Raw genomic sequence first — 20,369 nt, 5'->3', positions numbered from 1 at the left:
GTTCTTATATCCAGTGCTGATTCTGAGAACTGAGCAGTTCAATCAATGCAGCTATTATCTACAATAAATTTCATTTAACAATGGAAAATCCAGGATGGAATGTAACAATATTATGAAAAGGATGGTTGCTACTCACTATATAGTGGAGACGTTCAGTCACTGATATGCACAACAAAAAGACTGTCAAAGTGAGCTTTCGGCCAACCAGGCCTTCATCAGAAATAGACAGCACATGCACAATTCCCACCACAAATAGTTTGCATTGCAAATTTTTCATTTCAAAAAACTTAAGCCTGGCCTGTTGAGTTATTCCAAAATATTATTCTATACTATATTCTGGTATATAAGTAAGCAAAGTATTTCATTTTATTATTTCATATTGTCTTTGAATGGCAACATTTGCATTCCAAATAAATATTTGTTTAGTCATTTCTGTCTGCCGTTCTGTGGCATGCTCCTTGAATTTATCAAGCCATCATATGAAGGGTCTCACAGTGCCAGTCTTTTCTATCTACATCTCCTCATATTTTATGCATAAATTGGGTGGAATTCTGCAGCAGATTCGGTACTGCAAATAGTAAGTGTTTTAAACTTCTAATGACAATGATTTATCAACAAAATATCTCATTAAATCATTTCAAACTCCTCCTTTCCCATCCAGTCATGTACTTCCTTCTCCCACCACTCTTCCTCACTGACCCTCCCCCCTTTCCCCAGTGGGTATTTCCTCTCTCTCTCTCTCTCTCTCTCTCTCTCTCTCTCCCTCCCTCCCCCCCCAACCACTCTCCCTGCTCTCTGCCCCACCCCTCTCCAGCCTCTCTCTTTCACTCCATCCTTGCCCTCTCCTCTTCTGCCCCCTTTTCCACCCCCTCCCTTTGTTTCTTCCATTCCTGTCTCCTCCTCATCTCCACCTTCCTGTTCTTTCCTCCCTCCATTTTTCCCTTCTTCACTCCTCACTCTCCCTATCTCTCATATGCTCTACCCCATGAACTCCATAAGCCTTACTGTGAAGTTGCTGAGCCATCTGTGGAAAAGGCTTACATCATACTACACCAACACCAACACCTTGTTTCAAGTGTCCTTTCCTTTCACCTGATTGCCTCGATTTGTCCAGGCAACTACTATCGATAATCAACAGACAGTCCTGTCATGGCCACAAGCATGTGTGTGCGAGTATCTGTGTGGTTGTGCTTGTGAATGTGCTTACTTTGATTAGAGAAAGCTTAAAAGTTTAAAAGCTAGTATAAATAATTTTCTGTTGTGTGTTTCTATGTGCCACACATCAGTCAGCTATAGGTGGGTGGTTGCCTTTATTTTAGGTATTTTAGGGTAACGCTTTATTAAAAGCTCTTTTTAAAATTATACTAAGTTTCCAATTTTTGTGGCATTTGTGTCATCTGCAAAAAGCCCAAACTTAGCGTACTAGTACTAGTAGTTGTAGTAGTAGTAGTAGTAGTAGTAGTAGTAGTAGCGTCTTGTAATATAGGTGACGAAAGGTCATAAATACACAGAACAAAATGTGAGAGCCACAAGATGGGATACTTTATGCAACAAGTTTGCAGTTGAATGAGGACTTATATCTTAACATAGAACTTTTTCCTATTGAAATCTTTCTTTCCTGTTAAAGAGATGAGACCTGGACCACTTTATAGAATTTCTAGTAGCACTGTAATCCATCCAGATCGGTGAATGACATGATTGTCTGCATGTGGTCGGTAAAGAAACTATCTCATACTACTTCCCCGATCATAAATTCCCCAGATTTCTGGCTACATATACTCATGAGAACTTATCAGCACCTGACTCATTTCCAAGTAGCCTAGCCTCTGTTTGCTGCAAAAACATTTACTCAAGGTACCAATGAATGGTCATGATAATGTTACAGAACAGTGCAAGTTATCTATTATGATACCACCATTCTGAAACTAGTTCTATGTATTTATTTTATCCAAATTTTCTAAAAGTAATTGTTTTTATAAAGTTGGGAAAAAAACTTGTTTGGTGCTTGGTATTTTTCAAAAATGCCTTGTGTGAATGAAGAATAAGACATACATCTGAAATTATTTTGCAACCGGGCTAGCAAAAAATCAAAATATTGTTCATTGTCTGGTACAGCAATTTTGCTTCAAATCTGTAACTAGCGCATGGTGCATGAATAGATTTCCGTAATTTTTGTGTCCATCACCTACACTCAACCTCACTTATTATACTGTCATCCTTTTTTAATATAACTTTTCATTTTCCTAAATTCCCTATAGTAGATTCTCTAATCTAAATATCTCCCCATTTTTAGTTTTCTTTTATAGGCACTTTTCCAACAGCTAGTGTAATCACCACTTGGGAATCATTTTCTGTTTTCATTTTCTAAATGTTGTTTTATTAATTGAGGGCACCGTGGAAAAAATGAGGTAAATCCATTTAATTCAGAAATGAGTTTATGGTATGTTCTGATGGCCAGCCATTGGTACTACAAGGCAGTTAAAATGATTTTTAAATATTGTGATAAGTCACTGAGATACATAAGGCTTCACTACAGTGGTAATGGAAAGAATGTTCTAAGTCTGTCTTCACACAGAAAGAATGAGGCAAGTCCAAGGTTTCACTGTTTGCATTACATGTGTTCGAGCAGTTGGCTTGTGAACGCTAACATCACCAGTTGAGTTTCTTACTCCGTGTTTTGCCTTAGAGTAATGTTGTTTAATTTGAAGTGTAATTATAGTGTGGTCTTCTTAGGATCTTTAAAATGTGTGGATCATCACAAGATGAATGTGAGAAGCCACCAGTTAATCAATCAGCTAAAGAGAGAGGAATTGGTAATGTTTGTAGAGACCTCAGGAGAATGTGTGACGAGTTAGGCAGTGACTGTAAATGCCCATTGTTGAAGTTTTTCATATAAATCAAACCCCATGAATGAGAAGAGCTTTAATTTCTTAGGTAACTGGAATGATCTGTCTTCCTACATAAACCAAAATTTCATTCAAGTTATCATTTCATTTGATTCTTACAATACAACGGAAACAGAAATCTTTCCATTATATACTACTAATCAAATGAAATGATACCAAGAACGAAATTCTTGTTACCAAAAGGCTTTCTGAAGGATACTAGAATCTCCCAAAGACAAAATATGCATCATGATAAACAGCCTTGGAAACAATTCAACGAAAAGGAAGCAGCCTTTATAAACCACACAGGTGCGTTTAAGGGAAGAAAAAGCCACTACAGCATGGAAAAGACAAACAGAATTTACCTTCCAGAAGAAGAACCATCAATAACAAAATGCCTTGAATTAAATGAAGGAAAATATTCTTAACATCTGTTACAAATGAAACATATCGGAAAATATTTAAAAGCAAATTCAACTTTGGTTTGAGAAAAAGAAAACTACAGCAGAGTTACCAAAAGACTGAGTTAATGCTTTTGAAACTGCAAAAGGTGAAGCCAAGGTCTTACAAAGTCATTCCTGCTTAACAAGAAATTGTATGAGATCGGACAACCTTTCTAACAGTGTGTTACGAACCTAAGTGTTCTTTCAAGAAAAGACCGCTCAGAGAAGCCCTGGTTTTGAAGCAGGAAAAGCTGTTTGAATACAGGACTACTTACGATGGAACCTGGAAACTAGTAGATCTGGAACGTTAGGTAGTCTACAAATAGATGTCACGCCTATCAACACTAGGGTCCTAACAAATTGTTATGGACTTATCAAGTATATAATAGTAAGTGTTTTATATCTAAAAAGAAAGATGATGAAACTTACCAAACAAAGGCGCTGGCAGGTCGATAGACACACAAACAAACACAAACATACACACAAAATTCTAGCTTTCGCAACCAATGGTTGCCTCGTCAGGAAAGAGGGAAGGAGAAGGAAAGACAAAAGGATATGGGTTTTAAGGGAGAGGGTAAGGAGTCATTCCAATCCCGGGAGCGGAAAGACTTACCTTAGGGGGAAAAAAGGACAGGTATACACTCGCACACACACACATATCCATCCACACATACACAGACACAAGCAGACATTTGTAAAGGCCTTTACAAATGTCTGCTTGTGTCTGTGTATGTGTGGATGGATATGTGTGTGTGTGCGAGTGTATACCTGTCCTTTTTTCCCCCTAAGGTAAGTCTTTCCGCTCCCGGGATTGGAATGACTCCTTACCCTCTCCCTTAAAACCCATATCCTTTTGTCTTTCCTTCTCCTTCCCTCTTTCCTGACGAGGCAACCATTGGTTGCGAAAGCTAGAATTTTGTGTGTATGTTTGTGTTTGTTTGTGTGTCTATCGACCTGCCAGCGCCTTTGTTTGGTAAGTTTCATCATCTTTCTTTTTAGATATATTTTTCCCACGTGGAATGTTTCCCTCTATTATATTCATAGTAAGTGTTTTGTAACATGAAACTTTTTGTAAGGTAAATCAAGAAATTTTTGCAAATAACTATTTCTAAGGGTATATTTTCAGAGTTCCTGTCAATATCTTATGAGAAATATGCAGACCTTCAAGAGTTTAAACAGATTTGTGATCACTGCCAATCTACCACATAATGAACCAAAATCTAAGACTAAGAAAAAGAAACCTCCAAAGCTAGACAACCCAAAGACGAGACAAAAGCCTAACACAGTGATGGATATACCACGATCTTTTCATGGCAACAATGTACTTTCTCTGCATGCTTTGCCTTTCTAATCACATAATTTCAATTGTTATTTTTTCTAATTTAGTTCCTCTACAATCATTAAATTAAGACATTATAATTATGTTGGTTACCCTCGATTGGAATGTTGTTGGTTTTTTTTTTCCCTTGAAAGTTCAAATTTCCTCTCCCAAAATATGTACAAAATGTAACTTAGGCAGTTTCTTCAATGGGCTCTTCAACTGATACCTACATTGTAGCATCATCCCTGCTTAGTTCACTCCTCTGGCTGTCAAAACCGAAGCCATGGTTAAGTAAAAGCAGTTTGCTTAAATTTAAATAATATTTATAAGTCCTTGTTGTTGTTGTGGTCTTCAGTCCAGAGACTGGTTTGCTGCAGCTGTCCATGCTACTCTAACCTGTGCAAGCTTCTTCATCTCTGAGTAACTACTGCAACCTACATCCTTCTGAATCTGCTTAGTGTATCCATCTCTTGGTCTGCCTTTATGACTTTTACCCTCCATTCTTCCCTCCAGTACTAAATTGGTGATCCCTTAATAACGTGTCCTACTGATCGATCCCTTCTTCTAGTCAAGTTGTGCCACAAATTCCTCTTCTCCCCAATTCTGTTCAGTACTTCCTCATTAGTTACGTGATCTATGCATCTAGTCTTCAGCATTTTTCTGTAGCAGCACATTTTGAAAGCTTCTACTCTCTTCTTGTCTAGACTGTTTATCATCCATTTTTCACTTCTATACATGGCTAAGTTCCATACAAGTACTTTTAGAAAGGAATTCATGACACTTAAATCTATACTCGATGTTAACAAATTTCTCTTTGTCAGAAACAGTTTCCTTGCCAAAGCCAGTCTACATTATATATCCTCTCTACTCCGACCATCACCCGTTATTTTGCTCCCCAAATAACAAAACTCATTTACTGCTATAAGTGTCTCATTTCCTAATCTAATACCTCCAGCATCACCTGATTTAATTTGACTACATTCCATTATCCTTGTCTTGCTTTTGTTGATGTTCATCTCATATCCACCTTTCAAGATACTGTCCATTCCATTCAGCTGCTCTTCCAGGTTCTTTACTGGCTCTGACAGGATTACATCATCATCAGCAAACCTAAAAGTTTTTTTTCTTCTCCATGGATTTTAATTCTTTCCTTTACTGATTGCTCAATATACAGACTGGATAACATTGAGGATAGGCTACAACCCTGTGTCTCACTCCCTTCTCAGCTACTGCATCAAGTCCCTCGTTCTTATACTTGCCATCTGGTTTCTGTACAAATTGTAAATAGCCTTTCGCTCCCTGTGTTTTACCCTTGCCACCTTTAGAATTTGAAAGAGAGTATTACGGTCAACATAGTCAAAAGCTTCCTCTAAGCCTATAATTGCTAGAAACGTAGGTTTACCTTTCCTTAATCTACCTTCTAAGAGAAGTCATAGGGTAAGTATTGCCTCATGTGCTTCTACGTTTCTATGGAATCCGAACTAATCTTTTCCAAGGTCAGCTTCTACCAGTTTTTCTATTTGTCTGTAAGGAATTCATGTTAGTATTTTGCAACTGTTACTTATTAAGCTGATAGTTCGATCATTTTCACACCTGCTTTCTTTGGAATTGGAATTATTATACTTGTCTTGAAGTATGAGGGTATTTCACCTGTCTCATACATCTTGCTCACCAGATGGTAGAGTTCTGTCAGGACTGGCTCTCCCAAGGCTATCAGTAGTTCTAATGGAATGTTGTCTACTCCCGAGGCCTTATTTCGACTTGGATCTTTCAGTGTTCTGTCAAATTCTTCACTCAGTATAATATCTCCCATTTCATCTCCATGTACCTCCTCTTCCTTTTCCAATATGTTGCCCTCAAGTAACTTGCACTTGTGTAGACCCTCTATATACTCCTTCCACCTTTCTTTTTTTCCTTCTTTGCTTAAAACCGATTTTCCATCTCAGCTCTAGATATTCATATGGTGGTTCTCTTTTCTCCAAAGGTCTCTTTAATTTGCCTGTAAGCAGTATCTATCTACCCTTAGTGATATATGCCTCTACATCCTTGCATTTGTCCTCTAGCCATCCCTGCTTAGTCATTTTGCACTTCCTATCGATCTCATTTTTGAGACGTTTGTATTCCTTTTCCCCTGCTTCATTACTGCATTTTTATGTTTTCTCTTTTCATCAATTAAATTCAATATCTCTTTTGTTACACAAGGATTTTTGCTAGCCCTCATCTTTTTGCCTACTTGATTCTCTGCTGCCTTCACTATTTCATCTCTCAAAGCTACCCAATTCTTCTTCTACTGTATCCTTTCCCCTGTTCTTGTCAACTATTCCCTACAGCTCTCTCCGAAACTCTCCACAATATCTGGTTTGGCCGAAAATTGTTGTCTATGTCAATTCAGTGCAGTCATTCCCAGATAAACAGATAGGAAAATGTTATGACTACAACTAAAGCAGTTTTGTACATACAGATGCAACAATGTTCAAATGGTTCAAATGGCTCTGAGCACTATGGGACTCAACTGCTGAGGTCATTAGTCCCCTAGAACTTAGAACTAGTTAAACCTAACTAACCTAAGGACATCACAAACATCCATGCCCGAGGCAGGATTCGAACCTGCGACCGTAGCGGTCTTGCGTTTCCAGACTGCAGCGCCTTTAACCGTACGGCCACTTCGGCCGGCCGCAACAATGTTCTGAGAACACTCTGAATAACCACTATGGCATTTGGAGCTCTTGGGCTTCATTTAGCTTTGGATAAGCACTGCATGGACGCTCTCCTTGATCAGCAGAGAGTCATTTGCACCCTCTGCTATTTCTTTTTAATATTCTACCTCTGCCTAAAACCTTCCTTCTTTCCCTTTTTGTGTCAAATGTCTTCTGATGCAGACTTTCAAGCCCATTTTGCACCACAGTGAGAGAAACTCACAAATCAAGATATCACTAAATATTAAGAAAAGGAACAACTCACTGGGTAGTAGAGGTACTGAGTAATTGACAGGTATGCAAACGAGACTGATAACTTTGCTTGCTATTTTTCGGATGAAATCTTCTTTTTCAAGGTAGAGGGCGCATGCACACACACACCCACGCACGCATGCACGCGCGCGCCCCCCCCCCCCCCCCACACACACCTGTACAGTTAAACTGGCTGAATACATACTATTTCCTTTGCATCTGATTTGTTAGCATCCTGAAGATGATTTATTATTTCTTTTCTTAATATACAATTAAAAATTACTGTATCAAAAATTTACCTTCATTCCGTTGCACCACTACTTCCTCTACCTTGTCATCTTTCCCTTCTTCTGCCTCTGCCTCCTCTTCCTCCTCTTCTTCTTCCTCCTCCTCCTCCTCCTCCTCCTCTTCTTCTTCCTCTTCCTCTTCAGCTTCAATCACATTAACTCTTACTGCCCGAACAGTATCATCATTCTTTGGCTGCAAGGAAATGGAAAACAAAAGCATATAAGACCTCCTTACTTCTGTTTTGTTTAATATTAAACTGCACAACAATAAACACATGCAAATAACTGTTTCTATAGGGCATGTGGGTACTGTAATGGTTCAATCTGGGTGACTTCATTAGATAGATTAGATAAGTTGTAGGGTCAGTATTGCCTCGCATGTTCCAACATTTCTAAAGAATCCAAACTGATCTGTCCCGAGGTTGGCTTCTACCAGTTTTTCCATTTGTCTGTATGCAATTTGTGTCAGTATTTTGCAGCCATGGCTTATTAAACTGATAGCTCAGTAATTTTCACACCTGCCAACACCTGCTTACCTTGGGATTGTAATTATTATATTCTTCTTGATGTCTGAGGGTATTTCGCATGACTCGTACATCTTCCTCACCAGATGGCAGAGTTTTGCCATGGTTGACTCTCCAAGGCTATCAGTATTTCTAATGGTATGTTTCCTACTTATGGGGCCTTGTTTCGACTCCGATGTTTCAGTGCTCTGCCAAACTCCTCACACAGTATCATATCTCCCATTTCATCTTCATCTACATCCTCTTCCATTTCCATGTTATTACCCTCAAGTACATCACCCTTGTATAGACACTCTATATACTCCTTCCACATTTCCATATTCCCTCCTTTGCTTAGATCTGGTTCTCCACATGAGCTCTTGATATGCATACAGGTAGTTCTCTTTTCTCCAAAGGTCCTTTTAATTTTCCTGTAGGCTGTATCCCATAGTGATATATGCCTCTACATCTTTACATTTGTCCTCTAGCCATCCCTGCTTAGCCATGAATGAGGAATGAAAGAGGAAGCTGCCTGGTAGAATTTTTCACAGAGCATAACTTGATCATACCTAACACTTGGTTTAAGAATCATGAAAGAAGGTTGTATACGTGGAAGAGGCCTCGAGACACTGGAAGATTTCAGATAGATTATATAACGGTTAGACAGAGATTTAGGAACCAGGTTTTAAATTGGAAGACATATCCAGGAACAGATGTGGACCCTGACCACAATTTATTGGTTATGAACTGTAGATTAAATCTGAAGAAACTGCAAAAAGGTGGCATTTTAAGGATATGGGATGGGTTGTGAGTTGTTCTTGGGTAGCTCAGGTGGTAAAGCACTTGCCCACGAAAGGTAAAGGTCCCGAGTTCGAGTCTTGGTCCAGCACACGGTTTTATCTGCCAGGAAGTTTCATATCAGAGCACTCTCCACTGCAGAGTGAAAATCTCATTCTGGTAACAAACTATATGTGCAGTTTAATTAAGTGGAATGTTGGAATTCTTCTACCTAACTTCAAATCATGAAAGGCCAATTATCATTTTCATATGTATACTTAGTCTGTACATTGAGCACGTTGTAAAGTAAATAAAGGCGAAATTTGGAAGGGGAATTAAAGTTTAGAGGGACACAAGGCTTAATGGAAATAGTTATGCAGACACGCAGGGCTGCATCAAACTATTTCTCTGCTGAAGGTTGCAACAACATATGCTGTTTGGCATTGCAGTTTCTCAAAAGGGCCAGTTTTGCCTTTTAGGGAATAGTGCATTTTAAAAATAGACCTGACTCTCCATTTTATAATGTTCAGGCTAGCTTTGTTTCTCCATGGTAGAAATAGCTTAAGCAGTCACTGTATAAATGTGCAGAGTTACTGCGTAAGACAAATTCTGGCAATGGTTACTAGCTGAAATTGATAATTCCTGTAAGTCTTCCAGTAAATGCAAAAGAAATTGTAGGAAACAGAAACTCTAAAAAAAACTATCAGGGTAGTACAGGTAACCGAAAATGTGTTGAAAAAGATGAAAGAGCAAAGAAAATGGAAGAATGTTGAGAACAGAGGAGGAAAAATGATGAATGGGAAACTGTATAATGAATTATGAAGAGAAACAGAACATGCACTAGAAAAATGGATGAAAGGGAAATGCGAGAAGATAGTGGAAGAAGGAAAGTACAAAATTATGCTCACATTAGCTAGGGAGACAGTTTTTCAGACTATGAACAGAAAGATTTATATGCACCCTGAAAGTCTGGATGGCATAATAAGCAAAGAACCACAAGAGGCGTTAACGAGAAGGCGAAATGTGTGTGGTATCTGTCTGAGATGGATCAAAGATCAACCAGTACAAAGGGTAAGGAAGAGACAAATGTTTCATATGATGAAAAAGAGTATAGTATTTTGAATGAAGAAGTGCAAAAAGCACCTAACGAGATAAAAAAAAAAAAAAAAAACCAAGGTATGTAGAACTGACGAATTGCTAGTAGAAGTGATTGAGAGCTGGGTAGGTAAGTGGAGAAGCAATATAGTTCACCTTTGTAATGAGATATACAAAATGGGAAAATGACAAGAGGACTCTGTAATGGTACCAATTGAGAAAAAGAAGAATACCATGAAGTGTGCAGAACACTGGACTGTTATGGAGCCAAAATATTATTGAGACTGCTGAACAAAAAGTTGTATGGAAAGCTAAATTGGCACACTGCAGAGTGACAGTATGGATTTAGAAATGGTAAAGGAACAAGAGAGACAATTGGGCTACTGAGAAGTATAGGAGAGAGAGGTATATTAAGAGAGGTAATTTATACTATATTTTTAGATTTAGAAAACGCTTTTTACAGATAACAATAGATCATGTTGTTGAGTGTTTTGTAGAATAAAAGAGAAGCTATTAGTACAAAATTTATATTTATAACAAAAGATAAGAGTAAGTGTTGGGAATGAAATGTCTGAGGAAAGCATGATTGGAAGGAGAGTGAGACAAAACTGCTATTTTTGCTATTGTTCTTTAACATCTGAAGATTTAAACTTTGTGATCATGCCCTGAAGATCATGCAACATCAACCTGTCAGAATGTCACCCTCTGCCACATGGCATCGTGGATGTGGTGTGTAGAGTCATGGGGTCACATCGCTCTCCCTCTCATTGTCAACTTTTCAGACCTTGGAGCCACTACTTCTCAGTCAAGTAGCTTCTGAGTTGGCATCAAAAGACTGTGTGCACCCTCTTCCATTTCTCTCACCAAGCCAAAATCCCTGGCAGTACCATGCACTGAACCGGATTCTTCGCATGAGTCACTCTTGCTGACTGCTCAACTATGTTGGTGGACTCTTTAACATCTATCTATAAGAAATTATTGAGAAATGCCTATACAATAATTTATTATGTCAGATCACCCAATTATTACAAGTATCCATATTACTGGTTTCACAAATTATTAGCATCTTTAGATGCGATAATTTATCCACAAACAGTATGCTATGATTACATGACACTGTTAAAACCATGCCTCACATGTCAATTGTTGACAAGGCTGGTGGTGTGTCCCTGCTGTGGAAGAATATGCTTGGAACATCAAAGCAGTTGAGCACAGCACCACTAGAAACGACAAGTGAGCAAACATGACAGTGTTACAATTCCTGTATTGGGCAGCAGACAGTTCAGAGCATGAAGCCAGTGCCTGGGAAGAGAATGGGCAGCTGCTGACTGACAACACAAGGATAGCAGCGCTGAATGCTCTTGGGCCAGACCAGCTGTTTCCGTTTTGGCTCTTGGGTGGACTGTTCTTGGATGCTTGCTGAGAGCAGTGAAATGTCTGGAGTTTGGAGCTGGGGTCATGGACAGCTGCTGGATGACAGCATACAGACAATGGTGCCAAGCACACAAGGATAAACTGTTTGGAGTTGTTAGGTTCTGAGAAAACTGTTGGGAGCTGTGGCACAGCCTAGTCTGGAAGTTTACACTTGCTGGGCTGAGTGGCAGTGGTAGCCGTTAACACTGACAGAGTGATTCCAAAACACATGAAGTGTGGCCAAGATCATATATTTCTGGTTCCCAGGAAGACTGTGTCTGGATTGCATAGGTGTAACTGTGACTAGTGCTGTGTGCACTAAAATATGTCAATAACATCTGCATCATTCTGTCACATTTATTGAATATTATACAATATTTTAGTGATGTTCCGTATGCATATAACTAGAATTTATACATAATGACAAAACTATTCATTGCTGAATACCACAATGATTTGCTGAAACCATAAATGTGAATGTTTGTAGTAACAGGCAATCCTGACATAATAAATCATTAAATGAGCATTTATAAGTCAGAAACTTCCATTTAACATTTAACAATATGGCAAAAGTGGAGTCTGTATTGGAGGAAACAGAATAACATAGGTACAATTTGCAGGTGATATGACATTACTAACTGGAAGTGAAAGTAACATAAACAAAGTGCTAAAAATTTTTAATGAGATGGTAAGAAAAGCAAAGTGCAAGATGGTTGGCAAAGGTGGAAACTAGTTAATATAAAGATATGATAAACTGAAATTAATCAAGTGACAGCTTCCAACTATCTAAGAAGATTTAAAGTGCCACCAGGAGGTCAAAACCCTAGTTATGGTAGCTAAGGCAGTTTTCAATAGAAAGAGCAACTTATTATTTGGAAAGCTCAGGAAAAGACTAACTAAGTGCGTTGTCTGGAGAGTCGCTCTCTATGGACCTGAAACATGGACAATGAGGATATAGGGCTGAAGGAGGATGGAATCATTTGAGAAGTGAGCGTGGAGGAGGATGGTAAGAATACACTATGTGATCAAAAGTATTCGGACACCTGGCTGAAAAGACTTACAAGTTTGTGGTGCACTCCATCGGTAATGCTGGAGTTCAATATGTGGTTGGACCGCCCTTAACCTTGATGACAGCTTCCACTCTCACAGGCATACGTTCAATCAGGTGCTGGAAGGTTTCTTGGGGAATAGCAGCCCATTTTTCACGGAGTGCTCCGAGGAGGAGCGGTATTGATGTCGGTCAGTGAGGCCTGGCATGTAGTCAGCATTCCAAAATATCCCAAAGGTGTTCTACAGGATTCAGATCAGGACTCTGTGTAGGCCAGTCCATTACAGGGATATTGTTGTCATTTAACCACTCCACCACAGGCTGTGCATTATGAACAGGTGATCGATCGTGTTGAAAGATGCAATCGCCATTCATGAATCGCTCTTCAACAGTGGGAAGCAAGAAGGTGCTTAAAACTTATAACATCAATGTAGGCCTGTGCTATGATAGTGCCATGGAAAACAACAAGGGGTGCAAACCCCCTCCATGAAAAACACGACCACACCATAACATCATTGCGTCCGAATTTTACAGCTGGTACTTCACACGCTGGCAGATGATGTTCACTAGGCGTTTGCCATACCCACACCCTGCCATCGGATCGCCACATTGTATACCGTGATTCGTCACTCCACACAACATTTTCTCACAGTTCAATTGTCCAATGTTTATGCTCCTTACACCAAGTGAAGGGTTGTTTGGCATTTACTGGGATGATGTGTGACTTATTAGCAGCTGCTCGACCATGAAATCCAAGTTTTCTCACCTCCTGCCTAACTGTCATAGTACTTGCAGCGGATCCTGATGCAGTTTGGAATCCCTGTGTGATGGTCTGGATAGATGTCTGCATATTACACATTACGAGCCTCTTCAACTCTCGCGGGATCTGTCAGTCAACAGACGAGGTCCGCCTTTACGCTTTCGTGCTGTACGTATCCCTTCACATTTCCACTTCACTATCACATCTGAAACAGTGGACCTCGGGATGTTTAGGAGTGTGGAAATCTCGCGTACAGATGTGTGACACAAGTGACACCCAATCACCTGATCACATTGTAAGTCCGTGAGTTCCATGGAGCACCCCATTCTGCTCTCTCAAAATGTCTAATGACTACTGAGGTCGCTGATATGGATTACCTAGCAGTAGGTGGCAGCAAAATGCACCTAATATGAAAAAATGTATGTTTCTGGGAGTGTTTGGATACTTTTGATCACATAGTGTATGTGGGTATGAAGAGTGACTAATGAAGAGGTGCAGGAATGAATAGGAGAGAAAAAGACTATTTGAAGTTATAAGAAAAAGAAAGAGGAATTGACTGGGTCACATGTTGCAATAGGACTAGTTTATGGTGAATGATTTGGAAGGATTAGCATGTAGGAGAAGTGTGACAGGAAGGGGAAGACCCAAGATGACTGACAGCAACGGAAATGGAAGCCATGTGGACATGAAGAGAGCATTAGAAGACAGGAGGACATGGAGAACAACTGTGAGAAGACAGCCTTTGGGCACACAGTAATAATAATAATAATAATAATAATAATAATAATAATAACAATAATAATGTACTAAGGTCCTTTAGAGAAAAAAGGAAAATAAGAAGTGAATAAGATGAAGTTGCATTAATTGTTACAATTTGGGATTGGCATGCTATTCAGAAAACTGCTAAGAATCCTATAATAAGGGTAGCCTTCTTATAGTACATCTTTTCTGAAGTAAGATGCCCTTCACGAATATTATAGCTTTTGTAGGTCCAGTTGTAACATGGGAAAATAATGATGCATTTCAAGCCCACAAAGATTCAATAGTCCTGAATTCAAAAGTGCACGTGTAAGTGGATGTGTAACCTAACATTGCACTCTCCTTTAGAAACATTACTACCATAGCTCAGAATTATGTATGATTTTTCTATGTAGTTCTGCAGCTTTCATTTTCATTTTGTTATTTATTATCATAATTGCTGTCACTTGAAACTATTTCATCTTAATCTTGAGCCTTGGTCTGGCATTTAATTAACTAAAACTAGTAAGAAGAGCTTGGTTAACACAGAATTCCTTTTTCCTACACGTGACGACAAAGGATGACTACTCTCTACTGAGTGGCATTTCTGTCTAATACCTTAATTACATTACATAAGACTAAATAAAAATTTGGCTGTTCAGAATTTATGGCTCATATTTCTGCAATAAATCCAACATTTCCTCAGTCTTCTTTTTATTGCTTTACTTTTCTTTCATTTTGAATGATTGTTTGGCACATGTGTTGCATGGATCCTACTTTTCTAGCAATTGTAGAATTAGAGAAAACTTTTGACTAGGTTGACTGTAATACTCTCTTTCAAATTCTGAAGGTGACAGGGGTCAAATACAGGGAGCGAAAGGCTATTTACAATTTGTACAGAAACCAGATGGCAGTTATAAGAATCGAGGGGCTTGAAAGGGAAGCAGTGGTTGAGAAGGCAGTGAGACACAGGGTTGTAACCTATCCTCGATGTTATTCAATCTGTATACTGACCAAGCAGTGAAGGAAACAAAATAAGAAATTCAGAGTAGGAATTAAAATCCATGGAGAATATAAAAAACTTTGAAGTTTGCCAATGACATTGTAATTCTGTCAGAGACAGCAAATGACCTGGAAGAGCAACTGAATGGAATGGACAGTGTCTTGAAAGGAGGATATAAGATGAACATCAACAAAAACAAAATTAGGATAATGGACTGTAGCTGCATTAAATCAGGTGATTCTGAGGGAAATAGATTAGGAAATGAGACACTTAAAGCAGTAGATGAGTTTTGCTATTTGAGGAGCAAATTAACTGATGATGTTCGAAGTAGAGAGGATATAAAATGTAGACTGGAATGGCAAGGAAAGAGTTTCTGAAGAAGAGAAATTTGTTAACATCACGTATCGATTTAAGTGTCAGGAAGCCCTTTCTGAAAGTATTTGTATGGAGTGTAGCCATGTATGGAAGTGGAATATTGGCGATAAATTGTTTAGAAGCTTTCGAAATGTGGTGCTACAGAAGAATGCTGAAGATTAGATGGGTAGATCGCGTAACTAATGAGGTGGTACCGAATAGAATTGTGGAGAAGAGGAACTTGTGGTACAACTTGACTCGAAGAAGGGATCGTTTGGTAGAACACATTCTGAGGCATCAATGGATCACCAATTTAATATCGTACAGAAGTGTGGAGGGTAAAAATTATAGCAGGAGACCAAGGGATGAATACACTAAGCGGATTCAGAAGGATGTAGGTTGCAGTAGTTACTCAGAGATGAAGAAGCTTGCAGCAGATAGGATAGCATGGAGAGCTGCATCAAACCAGTCTCTAGACTGAAGACCCTAACAACAACAACAACATAGTTTGTTCCGTTAAATTAAGATTGAATATTTGAGCTTGAGTAACACTTCATTCTATTTAGTGATGTTAGCCAAACAGCAATGCCCAACTCTAACTATGAAACAAAAGTTTTCAATATTATCAATTCTATTCACACCAACTGGAAAAAATGAGAGGGGGGGGGGGGGGATAATAGTAATAATTAATTTATGCAAAACATATCATGAGAAAGTGAGTAAGTTCCAATTATTCACGTGTTAATAACAAATAGATGCTGTAATTTCCTTAGTTACTGATTAGGCATATTTCATAATCTGAAAAATGAGCCAATGGCAATAAGCAGTTGCAGGTGTTTCCATGAGATAGCTCAAGATGCTTTTAGTACAATGACAAAGAAATACTTGTCATATGTAGTATCTTTACTAGCCTGTTGAAAAACCAGTTCTTTCAGCACAGGTTTTGATGAAAAAGTGGTTAGTTTTAACATCTCAAAATGCCAGAAAAAGTTCACACTTGTTAGTTTTTGGCATAGCAGCAGTCAGTAAAACAGTCATTTTATTCCTACTTGTTGTTGTTGTTGCTGCTGCTGCTGCTGCTGCTGCTCCTCCTCCTCCTCCTGCTCAGATTGCTTCTGCTGCTCAGATTGCTTCTGCTGCTCCTGTTCCTCCTCAGCAGCAAGTGCTTCTTGAAGGCTAATTAGCGAAAGTGTCACTTTTCCACTTAGAACAACAGGAGGATCAGCATCTGCACTACCTGGGGCACCAGTTGGTTCAGCATGTGTCTCAGAATCTGACACAAGTAACTGTGAGTGAGATGGTAAATGTCCTTCCAACATAATGGATCGTGTTTCAGTTTCTACAGGTGCTGGAGTAGCACTCCGACTCCGTGACACTGAGCCAGGAAGTACTCCAAAATCTGGTGGTGGCACTGGTGTTCCAGGCCTGGACCAACGACCTCCACCTTCACAGCTTGCTGTCACATCCATTCCTACAACAACAACCTGACCCTGCTGCTGTAATGGTTGTGACTGGCTCTCAATATCTGCTGAAAATTCTACCTTCTGCTTTGGCTTTGTCCCTGCTGGTTCCTCCTCAGTTTCATAACTGCTTGGTTCCACAGCTGGAGTGGACTGGTGAGTGTCAACCTGAAAATCATACATAAAGAACACTAAGAACTCTTGCAAAGGACTTAAGAAAATGAAATCTGTTCAAAGACTTCCAGAACATACGTAATTTTGCTTGGATGGTATGATGGAGCAAAATGTGGAGTAACTGCCACAAGTTTCACTGCTGTATATCTATTAGTTATTGTTCAGTGCTGTATTGAGTAGAACGTTGTGTCACACAGTTTGCAAATTTTGAGATAGCAGAGTTAGAGGAGCAACACATCTGCATTAAATTTTGCTTGAAAAACCAAGAAAACCTTTAGTGAGACACACCAAATGATGCAGGAAGCCTACAGTGATGAGTCTTTAAATCATACTCAGTGTTACAAAAGGTTCACATGGTTTATAAATGGCCAGACAGAAGTTAAAGATGACCCTCATTCAGGACAGTCTGCTACATCTACCAATGACACTCACGTCAGGAATGTCAAGGAAATTGTGCATGCCAGCTGAGGACTAACCATCAGAAAGACTGCAGAAGAATGTAACATTTCAGTTGGATCATGTTATGAAATCTTGACACAGCATCTTAGCATGCATCATGTTGCCACCAAGCTCATTCCACAGCTCATGAGTCAAGAGCTTTGCCTCACAATCTGTGAAGAGCCTTTGGATCATGCAAATGAGAACCTGGCCTCTTTGGGCTTTTTTAATTTCCAAAGTTGAAAACCCCATTGTAAGGATGAAGATTTGCAACAATACACAATTAAAAAAAAAATTTGCAGATGGCACTTTGCACAGTCCAGAAAGAGGTGTACCAAGACTGCTTCCAGAAGCAGAAACAATATTGGGAGTGCTGTATCAATTGTGGAGGAGAGTATTTCGAAGGAGGCCATGCACAATAAGTAAAACGTAAGCATAGAAAAATTTTGTGGCCAAAGTTCCGAAATTTTTTGAACAGACCTAGTACATCTTTGGTTTTGTGTCTTCCTTGTCATCTAGGTGTCTACACCCCCTCTCCTCTTCTGTCCAACCTCAACCCCCCTTCCTCCCCCCCCCTCTCCCCCCCCCCCTCTCTCTCTCTCTCTCTCTCTCTCTCAGCAAAGAGCAAAGTACTAATTACAGGATGCTCCCCCTCACACACACACAAACACACTAGGACTGGTGAATGTTCTCAATTACAATCCATCAATATTTTGAGAGAGTACAGTGGGGGGGGGGGGGGGGGGGGGGAGAGATGAGCAGTCACAACTACATATCATTAGCTCATATATATATATATATATATATATATATATATATATATATATAGAACAAAAGCGCTGGCAGGTCGATAGACACACAAACAAACACAAACACACACACAAAATTCAAGCTTTCGCAACAAACTGTTGCCTCATCCTTACCTCTTTCCTGATGAGGCAACAGTTTGTTGCGAAAGCTTGAATTTTGTGTGTGTGTTTGTGTTTGTTTGTGTGTCTATCGACCTGCCAGCGCTTTTGTTCGGTAAGTCACCTCATCTTTGTTTTTATATATAATTTTTCCCACGTGGAATGTTTCCTTCCATTATATATATATATATATATATATATATATATATATATATATATATATAGAAGTATTTCTTGTCACTGAATTATTCCACCTAACTAGACCAAGTGGGTGATAATTGATCCCCCTATTGGTTATTGGGCATACAGTTGGAATTAAATGTCTAATGGATTACCAAAAAGTCACAAATGCCTTAGTTCACTTAACAAACATCAAAGAATCTTTGGAACCAGGGAGAAGAAAGAAGCAATGGGAAAGAAGCAGACAACATTGCTCTCATTAAAGTAACTACTGGAAGTAATTGAATGGGATAGATAAAAAATCTACTCACCAAGTGGCAGCAGAACACACATATAAAAGCAAGTTATAATTAGGCAAGCTTTCTAAGCTTGGGAAAGTCACCATTTCCTTCTCATCCCTTGTGGTAAGTCTCCCCTGACCCATGGTTCGGGGTAGACTTTCCCAAAAGCTTCCCCTTTTCCTGGACCTCTCAAGTCCTTTTCCTTCATCCCTCTTCCTTCCCCTTCAACCCTTCTGCCTGAAGAAGGTGTCAGTGGCTCTGCAAGATTGCCTAATTATAACCCTCTTTTATGTGTGTGTGTGTGTGTGTGTGTGTGTGTGTGTGTGTGTGTGTGTGTGTGTGTTTTCTGCCACTGCTTGTTGAGTAGATTTTTGATCTATCCAATTACATTATTTTGTCAAAAATTGATTGTTTTCATTGTTATACCTACTGGAAGTGATGGCTGCATATGTTATAATTTTTTACAAGCATTAATTTATCAGTTATTGCTCCAGTTGTTAACTGGAGCCCAGTCAAACTGCCAACATGATCATGTTCAAATAACAGTGGAATAGTGAAATACCTCACTAGTACACAGTAGAAAACTAATTTTCACTCATATGTTGTGAGGAAGTTAGAAGTCTGAAGAGCTGATGGATGTTAGTGAGATAGTATTTTGACTTTGCATGGCTCAATCAACTATGAGGCACACACAGTTTTTCATTTAAATGGATGCTTTTGGTCTGGATCTAAATTAAAGAACTGGTCTTCTTATATCATAATACTTACTTCCTCATCTACATCTACATCCACACTAATCATTTATTTACATATTTGAAAATACAACTAATGTTACTTGATTCAGAAAGATAGAAATTTAAAGGATGAATTAAAGAGTGAATGCTACTAAAATTGAAAGTATTCATTCTGAATATAATAATTTCATAAACTGATAGTTGCTTTGTGCAGCTAATTTCACTGTCTGGACAAACAGCAAATCAGAATACATCTAATGATTTATTGATATATCCATGAGAGATTTGCTCACTGCATACTGTAGTTATTGGTTCATAACTAGTTTTTTCCTAGCTGTCAGATAGCAAAAGGAGAGAGAAGATCTAATTTATCAGAATATTTCAACTGTGGAAGGCAGCAGAAATTGGGTGTACATTGAAATGAAAGCACAGTGCATTCTCATTCGTTATGAAATCCAATTATTTCTGGCACCTGCCTTATACTAATGAAGCAAACTGGGACGCAACTCTTACAGTTACTTTTTATTATCAGTTGTGTACACAGGTATAGCTATTTCATCTGAGAATATTTCTGGAATACAGAATCTGCCAGAAAAGTGTATACACTCTTTGTCAGGCT

General features: G+C 39.0%; 1 protein-coding gene across 10 annotated transcripts in view; it reads right to left on the bottom strand.

Moving 5' to 3' along the window:
• Positions 1-20,369, bottom strand: part of LOC124798640 (FK506-binding protein 5) — a 218,372-nt gene that overhangs the window by 82,646 nt on the left and 115,357 nt on the right. For 9 of the 10 annotated variants that reach the window (XM_047262127.1, XM_047262132.1, XM_047262130.1 and 6 more), the window contains 3 exons: positions 16,625-17,203; positions 11,845-11,847; positions 7,897-8,077 (listed from right to left, as the gene is read on the bottom strand). In XM_047262127.1, the coding sequence (XP_047118083.1) occupies positions 7,897-8,077; positions 11,845-11,847; positions 16,625-17,203 (763 nt within the window). The remainder of the gene's footprint in view (positions 1-7,896; positions 8,078-11,844; positions 11,848-16,624; positions 17,204-20,369) is intronic. The other variant, XM_047262128.1, reaches the window with a different exon arrangement.

This window comes from Schistocerca piceifrons, chromosome 5, assembly GCF_021461385.2.
Source record: "Schistocerca piceifrons isolate TAMUIC-IGC-003096 chromosome 5, iqSchPice1.1, whole genome shotgun sequence".
NCBI classification, from domain to species: Eukaryota; Metazoa; Arthropoda; class Insecta; order Orthoptera; family Acrididae; genus Schistocerca; species Schistocerca piceifrons.
The sequence above is the reverse complement of the archived record's forward strand: the minus strand, read 5'-3'. Positions and strand labels throughout refer to the sequence as shown.